Raw genomic sequence first — 11,138 nt, forward strand, 5'->3', positions numbered from 1 at the left:
CCCCTGGGGCATCGTGGCACCTCACCCCCACCCCCTGGGGCATCGTGGCACCTCGCCCCACCCCCTGGGGCATCGTGGCACCTCGCCCCACCCCCTGGGGCATCGTGGCACCTCACCCCCACCCCCTGGGGCATCGTGGCACCTCACCCCCACCCCCTGGGGCATCATGGCACCTCACCCCCACCCCCTGGGGCATCGTGGCACCTCACCCTTGGGACCGACACAAACGGGGAGCGTACACCTTCCCGCCCAGGAGACATCGCCAGCATTTCCAACCTCGCGTCCGGAGCCGGAAACCGCTGCGCCCTCCGAAATCGGGACAAAGTGTGGAAGAATTCTTGGCAAAGGGGATGCTCCTTGCAAAGCTCTACGTGGACCGACAGGGATTCCATGCAGATATACACATATACACATATATATATACACAAACACACAAAAAAAACATTAATCCTACACACATTTCAGAAAAGTATCTTTGGAAAGCTTGTTGTTAGTTCATAGTGGACAAGTTATATTAGGGGGGGGAACTAAGATACGTGTAATTTCACTGCCCTAGCTGTGTTGTCCTGTATCAGACGGTCCGTTACTGTCTGCCGCCCTGCCCCACTCCTCGTCGACTGTGGGTTTTGACGCGTTGCCCGTGTTACAGTACGATCCCCATCGCTGGGGTTTGCTGGTGAGAGTGTGGCGGGGAACACACGGGAGTGGGGCGCGGGGCTGAATCCTGCTGGTCCCATCCTGTCGCGTTCCCCTCTTTTTTTCAAAAATAAAAACACAAAACTCCCCGTTCCTATCCTTTTTGGTTTTTTATGACCAGAAAAGGAGGGAGGTTGAGCGGCAGACGGCTCTCTGGGCTGCTGACAAATCCTCCTCATCCCGCGTCTGGAGGTTCAAAAGTCACACGGGGGGAGGGGGCGAGGGGACTGGTCAGAAATCCCGACAGCGGCCGGTCGATTTGTTAAGACGGGGGAGGGTGACGGACTGGAGGCGCAGGTCAGCCACCATCGAACCGGAGGGCGGGAAGGGCTGGAGAGGGCTGAATGGCCTCCTCCTGCCCCTGTAAACGACCTCTCCAAAAATAAAACTGTCAAAGCAGGACGTGCATTGATTAGAGCAGGGAAGTGACCGCGTTTGTGTAAATAACCTTTGGGAGTTTATAGCTGCTGAATAACAGGGACGAAGGAGCTTGCCTGATGGCACGTGGCCTACAGAAATATATAGTTTTTTAAAAAACCCTATTTATTCGGTTTAAAATCTGGTCTGCCTCCAAAATACCATGAAGACCTTCCATTTTATTCATGATTTGTTTTCTTTTTTAAAAAAAAAACAGCCCCTTCCCGATGACGGGCTGGTAAACAGGGCAAAGGCTCAGATCCCACTAAAAAATAAAAAGCCTCACATTGTCGTGGAGTTAAGAAAGCAAAAAGTCCGTCCGAAGCTCGGGGTTTTTTTTTTCCCGGTGGGGTTGGGGGGGTGGAGGCTGCCGGTTTCCCCAACCCGGGCCGGGAACGGCGGTGAAGCGACGCGGGAGCGGGCGGGTCCGCAGGCCCGAGGTAATCGGGCAGGCGGCTGGATTGAAGGAAAGGGGGGGGGGGCGGGGGGGGAGAGAAGGGACCCGGCCCGAGGGGCAGCGCCAGGGGCCTGTGGATGTTTCCCCCGAGCGTCCGGACTGGGCTCTCGATTCTGACCGCGGTTCACTGGGATGTCGAGCGCACTCAGCACAGAGGCCCTTCGGTGCAGTACAGCTGAGACACGGTCTTGCTGAGGGCGGGACCCAGGTTTCTGGGAAGAAAAATATTCGTGCAGTCGGTTAACGTACAGTATTTTATAAAAAAAACTGCATTTCTATAGCGCCTTTCACCGCCTCAGGATGTTCCATCAGCAGCTTGCAGCCCATTAAGTACTTCTCTTTTCCCCCCCAACCCCGAAGTGCTGTAAATGTTGGACAGGCGGCAGCCAATTTGCGCACAGCAAGCTCCCACAAACAGCGATGCTGAGAATGACCCAGACGGTCTATTTTTAGTGATGTTGGTTGAAGGATAAATATTGGCCCCAGGTCACCGGGGAGAACCCCGCCCCCCACCCACCCCTCCCAACTCCCCCGTGCTGTTCTTCCAATAGTGGCCGTGGTATCTTTTACACCCACCCGAGAGGGCAGACGGGGCCTCGGTTTAAACTGGCATCTCGGACAGTGCGATGAAGGTCTCCGTCAGTACCAGTACTGGGGGTGTCGGCCTGGATTTGGTGCTCGAGTCTCTGGCGTGGGATTGGACCCCACGGCTTTCTGACTCTGAGGTGAGAGTGTGACTGAGCCATGCTGGGCGAGAATCAAGTTAAAGAAAGGGCACTTCACTCAAACCTCCACGTCCCTTCAGTGGGGCACATCTGTTGGGGATCAAATCTAATTCCGCCACCTTCTCCATAAATCTCTTCTGATGGTGGGGTATTAACACGCTTGGGGGGGCAAAAAGAGTGCTTACCGTTGTGTGTTGCCACACTTGATGTTAGACAGCAACTTCTCCCTCCCTCCGGCAGTTGGACACTCCTCATAGGCTTTCATCAGGCTGCCAATCAGAAACGCAGCCAATCAGAAACGCAGCCAATCAGAAACGCAGCCAATCAGAAACGCAGCCAATCAGAAACGCAGCCAATCAGAAACGCAGCCAATCAGAAACGCAGCCAATCAGAAACGCAGCCAATCAGAAACGCAGCCAATCAGAAACGCAGCCAATCAGAAACGCAGCCAATCAGAAACGCAGCCAATCAGAAACGCAGCCAATCAGAAACGCAGCCAATCAGAAACGCAGCCAATCAGAAACGCAGCCAATCAGGGACACGCCAGTCAGTGAGAGGGTCAGCCAGGGACGTGCCAGTCAGTGAGAGGGTCAGCCAGGGACGTGCCAGTCAGTGACGGGGTCAGCCAGGGACACGCCGGTCAGTGAGAGGGTCAGCCAGGGACACGCCGGTCAGTGAGAGGGTCAGCCAGGGACGTGCCGGTCAGTGACAGGGTCAGCCAGGGACGTGCCGGTCAGTGAGAGGGTCAGCCAGGGACGTGCCAGTCAGTGAGAGGGTCAGCCAAGGACGTGCCGGTCAGTGAGAGGGTCAGCCAAGGACATGCCGGTCAGTGAGAGGGTCAGCCAAGGACGTGCCGGTCAGTGAGAGGGTCAGCCAGGGACGTGCCGGTCAGTGAGAGGGTCAGCCAGGGACGTGCCGGTCAGTGAGAGGGTCAGCCAGGGACGTGCCGGTCAGTGAGAGGGTCAGCCAGGGACGTGCCGGTCAGTGAGAGGGTCAGCCAGGGACGTGCCGGTCAGTGAGAGGGTCAGCCAGGGACGTGCTGGTCAGTGAGAGGGTCAGCCAGGGACACGCAGTGCTCAGTGGGCATATATATTAGACCGGGTTTTTCCCAGCTTGCCTCACAGGTACTCACATTGCGACGATTATTTGCATCGAGGCCAGTACTAAAGGAACACAGAGATCTCAGAGAGCTGTAGAGGCTGGAGGAGGTACAGTGATGGGGAGGGTTGTAGGGGCTGGAGGAGTTTACAGAGATAGGGAGGGTTGTAGGGGCTGGAGGAGGTTACAGAGATAGGGAGGGTTGTAGGGGCTGGAGGAGGTTACAGTGATAAGGAGGATTGTGGGGGCTGGAGGAGGTTACAGAGATAGGGAGGGGTGTTGGGGCTGGTGGAGGTTACAGAGATAGGGAGGGTTGTAGGGGCTGGAGTAGGTTACAGAGATGGGGAGGGTTGTAGGGGCTGGGGGAGGTTTGAGAGATAGGGAGTGTTGTAGGGGCTGGAGGAGGTTACAGAGATAGGGAGGGTTGTAGGGGCTGGAGGAGGTTACAGAGATAGGGAGGGTTGTAGGGGCTGGAGGAGGTTACAGAGATAGGGAGTGTTGTAGGGGCTGGAGGAGGTTACAGAGATAGGGAGTGTTGTAGGCGCTGGAGGAGGTTACAGAGATAGGGAGTGTTGTAGGCGCTGGAGGAGGTTACAGTGATAAGGAGGATTGTGGGGGCTGGAGGAGGTTACAGTGATAAGGAGGATTGTGGGGGCTGGAGGAGGTTACAGAGATAGGGAGGGGTGTTGGGGCTGGTGGAGGTTACAGAGATAGGGAGGGTTGTAGGGGCTGGAGTAGGTTACAGAGATGGGGAGGGTTGTAGGGGCTGGGGGAGGTTTGAGAGATAGGGAGTGTTGTAGGGGCTGGAGGAGGTTACAGAGATAGGGAGGGTTGTAGGGGCTGGAGGAGGTTACAGAGATAGGGAGGGTTGTAGGGGCTGGAGGAGGTTACAGAGATAGGGAGGGTTGTAGGGGCTGGAGGAGGTTACAGAGATAGGGAGGGTTGTAGGGGCTGGAGGAGGTTACAGAGATAGGGAGTGTTGTAGGCGCTGGAGGAGGTTACAGAGATAGGGAGTGTTGTAGGCGCTGGAGGAGGTTACAGTGATAAGGAGGATTGTGGGGGCTGGAGGAGGTTACAGTGATAAGGAGGATTGTGGGGGCTGGAGGAGGTTACAGAGATAGGGAGGGTTGTAGGGGCTGGAGGAGGTTACAGAGATAGGGAGGGTTGTAAGGGCTGGGGGAGGTTACAGAGATAGGGAGGGTTGTAGGGGCTGGAGTAGGTTACAGAGATGGGGAGGGTTGTAGGGGCTGGACGAGGTTACAGAGATAGGGAGGGGTGATGGGGCTGGTGGAGGTTACAGAGATAGGGAGGGTTGTAGGGGCTGGAGGAGGTTACAGAGATAGGGAGGGTTGTAGGGGCTGGAGGAGGTTACAGAGATAGGGAGGGTTGTAAGGGCTGGAGGAGGTTACAGTGATAAGGAGGATTGTGGGGGCTGGAGGAGGTTACAGTGATAAGGAGGATTGTGGGGGCTGGAGGAGGTTACAGAGATAGGGGTGTTGGGGCTGGAGGAGGTTACAGAGATAGGGAGGGTTGTAGGGGCTGGAGGAGGTTACAGAGATAGGGAGGGTTGTAGGGGCTGGAGGAGGTTACAGAGATAGGGAGGGTTGTAGGGGCTGGAGGAGGTTACAGAGATAGGGAGTGTTGTAGGGGCTGGAGGAGGTTACAGAGATAGGGAGTGTTGTAGGCGCTGGAGGAGGTTACAGTGATAAGGAGGATTGTGGGGGCTGGAGGAGGTTACAGTGATAAGGAGGATTGTGGGGGCTGGAGGAGGTTACAGAGATAGGGAGGGGTGTTGGGGCTGGTGGAGGTTACAGAGATAGGGAGGGTTGTAGGGGCTGGAGGAGGTTACAGAGATAGGGAGGGTTGTAGGGGCTGGAGGAGGTTTGAGAGATAGGGAGTGTTGTAGGGGCTGGAGGAGGTTACAGAGATAGGGAGGGTTGTAGGGGCTGGAGGAGGTTACAGAGATAGGGAGGGTTGTAGGGGCTGGAGGAGGTTACAGAGATAGGGAGGGTTGTAGGGGCTGGAGGAGGTTACAGAGATAGGGAGGGTTGTAGGGACTGGAGGAGGTTACAGAGATAGGGAGGGTTGTAGGGGCTGGAGGAGGTTACAGAGATAGGGAGTGTTGTAGGGGCTGGAGGAGGTTACAGAGATAGGGAATGTTGTAGGCGCTGGAGGAGGTTACAGTGATAAGGAGGATTGTGGGGGCTGGAGGAGGTTACAGTGATAAGGAGGATTGTGGGGGCTGGAGGAGGTTACAGAGATAGGGAGGGGTGTTGGGGCTGGTGGAGGTTACAGAGATAGGGAGGGTTGTAGGGGCTGGAGGAGGTTACAGAGATAGGGAGGGTTGTAGGGGCTGGAGGAGGTTACAGAGATAGGGAGGGTTGTAAGGGCTGGGGGAGGTTACAGAGATAGGGAGGGTTGTAGGGGCTGGAGTAGGTTACAGAGATGGGGAGGGTTGTAGGGGCTGGACGAGGTTACAGAGATAGGGAGGAGGGATGAGGAGGCCATGAGGAGTTGTGGACACGAGGATGTGATTAAATACAGAGGCGTTTGAGGTCTGTGAGTATGGTGGGTCAGTCAGTGAGGGGGACTTGTTGCGATACCCAGGAGAGCTGAAGTTTACAGAGGGTGGCAGGGGGGAGGCTGCGCAGAAAGGCATTGGAATACTCAGGAGTTTAAGGAAAGCAGGGGTGAAAGTTCCAGGAGCAAACCCGCTGCCCACAAGGGCGGTGGAAGCAGAGCTGATAAACCATTACAGAAGGAAGTTGAATGGACAATTGAGGGAATATTCATTCATGGGATGCAGGCATCACTGGCTGGGCCAGCATTTATTGCCCATCCCTAATTGCCCCTTGAGAAGGTGGTGGTGAGCCGCCTTACTGAACCGCTGCAGTCCCTGTGGTGTAGGTACACCCACAGCGCTGTTAGGGAGGGAGTTCCAGGATTTTGACCCAGCGACAGTGAAGGAACGGCCGATATAGTTCCAAGTCAGGATGGTGAGTGGCTTGGAGGGGAACTTGCAGGTGGTGGTGTTCCCCATGTGTCTGCTGCCCTTGTCCTTCTAGGTGGGAGTGGTCGTGGGTTTGGAAGGTGCTGTTGGAGTGTTGAAGGAGTCTTGGCGATGTTATGGAGCTGGGGGAGAGGGGAAAATGGGGTCTTGCGCTCTGAGTACTGAAGAGCACGTCTGACACATACCTGGCCACCGAATCATAGTGGCGGAGGATGGCGACTGCTTTTTCTCCGCTGATGCCGTTGATTTGCATCAACTGCTTTGCAAATACCTCCTTCACAGTCTGTGCCTGTAAAACAACAGCAACATTCACCAACCAGCCCTTGCATTGATATAACGCCTTTAACATAGTAAAGCGCCTCGTGGGGGGACAAAACTGAGCACCGAGCCACCGAAGCAACGTTAACGGAGAGAGATGATTTGGGTTGTTATCATATTGCAGTTTGTGGGATCTTCCTGTGCGCTTTTCCTATAGTGATCACACTTTGACTACTCAATTGCCTGGGAAGTGCTTCAGGAAATCCTGGGGTGGTGAAAGATGACAGAGAAACATATGTCTGTCTATATTAGGAGATATTAGGAACAGGTGACCAAAAGCTGGGTCAAAGAGGTCAGTTCAAAGGTCGGTCTCAAAGGAAGAGAGAGAGAGAGAGAGAGAGAGAGGCCGAGAAGTTGAGGGAGGGAATTCCGGAGCTCAGAGACACAGGCAGCTGAAGGCACGGCCACCAATGGTGGAGCGATGGGAATCGGGATGCACGGGAGGTCAGAATTAGAAAGTGGTGTAAGGGCTGGAGGAGGTTACAGAGATAGGGAGGGTTGTAGGGGCTGGACGAGGTTACAGAGATAGGGAGGGATGCAGGGGCTGGAGGAGGTTACAGAGATAGGGAGTGTTGTAGGGACTGGAGGAGGTTACAGAGACAGGGAGGGTTGTAGGGGCTGGAGGAGGTTACAGAGATAGGGAGGGTTGTAGGGGCTGGAGGAGGTTACAGAGATAGGGAGGGTTGTAGGGACTGGAGGAGGTTACAGAGACAGGGAGGGTTGTAGGGGCTGGAGGAGGTTACAGAGACAGGGAGGGTTGTAGGGTCTGGAGGAGGTTACAGAGATAGGGAGGGTTGTAGGGGCTGGAGGAGGTTACAGAGATAGGGAGGGTTTAGGGGCTGGAGGAGGTTACAGAGATAGGGAGGGTTGTAGGGACTGGAGGAGGTTACAGAGACAGGGAGGGTTGTAGGGGCTGGAGGAGGTTACAGAGATAGGGAGGGTTGTAGGGACTGGAGGAGGTTACAGAGATAGTGTTGTAGGGGCCGGAGGAGGTTACAGAGATAGGGAGGGTTGTAGGGGCTGGAGGAGGTTACAGAGATAGGGAGGGGTGTAGGGGCTGGAGGAGGTTACAGAGATAGGGAAGGTTGTCGGGGCTGCAGGAGGTTACAGAGATAGGGAGGGTTGTAGGGGCCGGATGAGGTTACAGAGATAGTGTTGTAGGGGCCGGAGGAGGTTACAGAGATAGGGAGGGTTGTAGGGGCTGGAGGAGGTTACAGAGATAGGGAGGGGTGTAGGGGCTGGAGGAGGTTACAGAGATAGGGAAGGTTGTAGGGGCTGGAGGATGTTACAGAGACAGGGAGGGTTGTAGGGGTTGAAGGAGGTTACAGAGATAGGGAGGGTTGTAGGGACTGGAGGAGGTTACAGAGATAGGGAGGGTTGTAGGGGCTGGAGGAGGTTACAGAGATAGGGAGGGTTGTAGGGGCTGGAGGAGGTTACAGAGATAGGGAGGGTTCTAGGGGCTGGAGGAGGTTGCAGAGATAGGGAGGGTTCTAGGGGCTGGAGGAGGTTACAGAGATAGGGAGGGCTTAGGGGCTGGAGGAGGCTACAGAGATAGGGAGGGTTGTAGGGGCTGGAGGAGGTTACAGAGACAGGGAGGGTTGTAGGGGTTGAAGGAGATTACAGAGTTAGGGAGGGTTGTAGGGACTGGAGGATGTTACAGAGATAGGGAGGGTTGTAGGGGCTGGAGGAGGTTACAGAGATAGGGAGGGTTGTCGGGGCTGGAGGAGGTTACAGAGATAGGGAGGGTTGTAGGGGCTGGAGGAGGTTACAGAGATAGGGAGGGTTGTAGGGGCTGGAGGAGGTTACGGAGATAGGGAGGTTTGTAATGGCTGGAGGAGGTTACAAAGATAGGGAGGGTTGTAGGGGCTGGAGGAGGTTACAGAGATAGGGAGGGTTGTAGGGGCTGGAGGAGGTTACAGAGATAGGGAGGGTTGTAGGGGCTGGAGGAGGTTACAGAGATAGGGAGGGTTGTAGGGGCTGGAGGAGGTTACAGAGATAGGGAGGGTTGTAGGGGCTGGAGGAGGTTACAGAATGGGAAGGTGAGATTCAGCAATGAGACTGGAAGAAAGGGATGGTCACTCTGGCGAAGCAGTGGTATGAAGGTTCTGTGAGCTACCATGGTCTGCAATACAGATTTACTCTGCGGGCAGTCAGTCAGTCAGTCAGTTCTTCAGGCTCGAGCAGCCAAAGTCGAGGAGATGAGCGAGAAGTGGAGAGGACTTGCTCACCCTGTTTTTCATGGCTCCTTCATTGAAATCGCTGAAGGTCAGGAGAACACAGGTGTCAGAGTCGGTATCCTTCCTGCTACAGGCAGCCAGTTCCTCTTTCCTGCAGCTCAATAGCGTCTTTTGCTGGGAAGTATAATAGAGAAATCATTTCAACATTCCCGAGCCTGCTCCCCAATAAGATCATGGCTAATCTTACCGTGGCCTCGATTCCACTTTCCTGTCAGCCCTCCCATAACCTTTCACTCCCTCATCGATCAAAAATCTAACTCAGCCTTGAATATATTCAGTGACCCAGCCTCCTCTCTCTGAGGGAAAGAGTGTTGCACAGATTCTCGACCCTCAGAGAAAAAATCCCTCACCTCCGTCTTAAACGGGAGACCCATTATTTTGCTCCCTAGTTCTAAATTCCTCCACGAGGTAAATCTTCCTCTCCGCGTCTACCCTGTCCAGCCCCCTCAGGAACTTATGTGTTTCAATAAGGTCACCTCTCGTTCTTCTAAACTCCAATGGATACAGGCCCAACCTGCTCAACTTTTCCTCATAAGACAAACCCTCTTCATCCCAGGAATCAGCCGAATGAATCTTCTCTGAACTGCCTCCATAGCAAGTATACCCCTCCTTAAGTAAGGTGACCAAAACCATACTTGTTACTGAGACCAGAACTAGGGGACCGTCAATCGAAGATAGTCACTAATAAATCCAAATCGGGAAGTCAGGAGTAGCGTCTTCACCCAGAGAGCAGTGAGAATGGGGAACTCACTCCCACACAGAGCAGTCAAGGTGAATAATGTAGACAAATTTAAGGGGGAAACTCTTTATTTATTCATTCATGGGATGTGGGCTTCATTGGCTGGGCCAGAATTTATTGCCCATTCCTTGTTGCCCCTTGAGAAGGTGGTGGCGAGCTGCCTTAATGAGCCGCTGTAGTCCCTGTGGTGTAGGTACACCCTCAGTGCTGTTAGGGAGGGAGTTCCAGGATTTTGACCCAGTGACAGTGAAGGAACGGCCGATATATTTCCAAGTCAGGATGGTGAGTGGCTTGGAGGGGAACTTGCAGGTGGTGGTGTTCCCATGTATCTGCTGTCCTTGTCCTTCTAGATGGTAGTGGTCGTGGGTTTGGAAGGTGCTGCCTAAGGAGCCTTGGTGAATTCCTGCAGTGCATCTTGTAGATGGTACACACACTGCTGCTACTGTGCGTCGGTGGTGGAGGGAGTGAATATTTGTGGATGTGGTGTTAATCAAGCGGCTGCTTTGTCCTGGACGGTGTCAAGTTTCTTGAGTGTAGTGGGAGCTGCACTCATCCAGGCAAGTGGAGAGTATTCCATCACACTCCTGACTTATGCCTTGTAGATGGTGGACAGGCTTTGGGGAGTCAGGAGGTGAGTTACTCGCCGCAGGATTCCCAGCCTCTGACCTGCTCTTGTAGCCACAGTGTTTATATGTCTAGTCCACTTCAGTTTCTGGTCAATGCTAACCCTTCAGGATGTTGATAGTGGGGGATTCAGTGCTGGTAATGCCATTGAACGTGAAGGGGCGATTGTTGGGATTCTCTCTTGTTGGAGATGGTCATTGCCCATTGCCTGGCACTTGTGTGGCGTGAATGTTACTTGCCGCCTGTCGTTATGAGGGAGAAGGGAATCCAAGGATTTGGTGGGGGTGGGAGGAGGCTCGTGTGGAGAATAAACACCAGCATCGAGCAGGCAGGTCGAATGGGATGTGTCTGTGGTGCAAATACTCTTTAAGCATCTTGGCACCTACCAGGTAGAGATTCTGCAGGAATCTGGTCATGATCGTGAGGTAAGCTGCCGATTCCTTTACGTCTTTGGTCCGCTTAACAAAAAATCCATCGACAACCTTCAGGGGAAAGGTACAAAGCGAAGGACAGGTATTAACAAGCAGCAACATCCATTTCCAGCGCGAGGTGAGTGGGGAACTACCTCGGTTTAAAGGTTAACAATGGGACAGGTCTGGAGCACTTTGTTTCAGCAATTTATTACACCGCTGGTCACCTCAGACGCCAGTGTGGGAGGGATGGAAACTATCGCAGCTTTTCAAAGGTATTTTGAAAAGAAAAACGGAAAAAATGGGTGCGAAGAAAAGGGAAGAGACGGAGAGTAAGAGAGAGGGGGGCAGGGGAGGGGGGTACGGGCGCCGGAGGTCGGAAAAGGACAGGGCGCGAAAGAGAGGGA

At 54.2% G+C, this 11,138-nt stretch overlaps 1 protein-coding gene across 1 annotated transcript; it reads right to left on the reverse strand.

Annotated features, from left to right (window-relative positions):
- Positions 1–1,642: 1,642 nt before the first annotated feature.
- LOC144676774 (structure-specific endonuclease subunit MUS81-like) lies at positions 1,643–10,799 on the reverse strand. The gene is made up of 5 exons (XM_078537092.1): positions 10,708–10,799; positions 8,950–9,072; positions 6,589–6,692; positions 2,481–2,564; positions 1,643–1,782 (listed from the first exon to the last, which is right to left on the reverse strand). Exons 1-5 carry the CDS (start codon positions 10,735–10,737, stop codon positions 1,716–1,718), a joined length of 408 nt encoding a protein of 135 aa, XP_078393218.1. The 5' UTR covers positions 10,738–10,799; the 3' UTR covers positions 1,643–1,715.
- Between the last annotated feature and the right edge of the window lie 339 nt (positions 10,800–11,138).

This window comes from Cetorhinus maximus, unplaced genomic scaffold (genome assembly GCF_964194155.1).
Source record: "Cetorhinus maximus unplaced genomic scaffold, sCetMax3.hap1.1 HAP1_SCAFFOLD_1897, whole genome shotgun sequence".
Taxonomy (NCBI): Eukaryota; Metazoa; Chordata; class Chondrichthyes; order Lamniformes; family Cetorhinidae; genus Cetorhinus; species Cetorhinus maximus.

What these genes read in the sequence shown, in the direction of transcription:
- LOC144676774 (XM_078537092.1), bottom strand. Translation starts at nt 10,737, where the DNA reads ATGACCAGATTCCTGCAGAATCTCTACCTG. An exon ending in CACTATGATTCGGTGGCCAG is followed by an intron (nt 2,565 to 6,588) that starts GTATGTGTCAGA and finishes TCTGATTGGCAG; the next exon opens with CCTGATGAAAGCCTATGAGG. An exon ending in AAGTGTGGCAACACACAACG is followed by an intron (nt 1,783 to 2,480) that starts GTAAGCACTCTT and finishes TTTTCTTCCCAG; the next exon opens with AAACCTGGGTCCCGCCCTCA.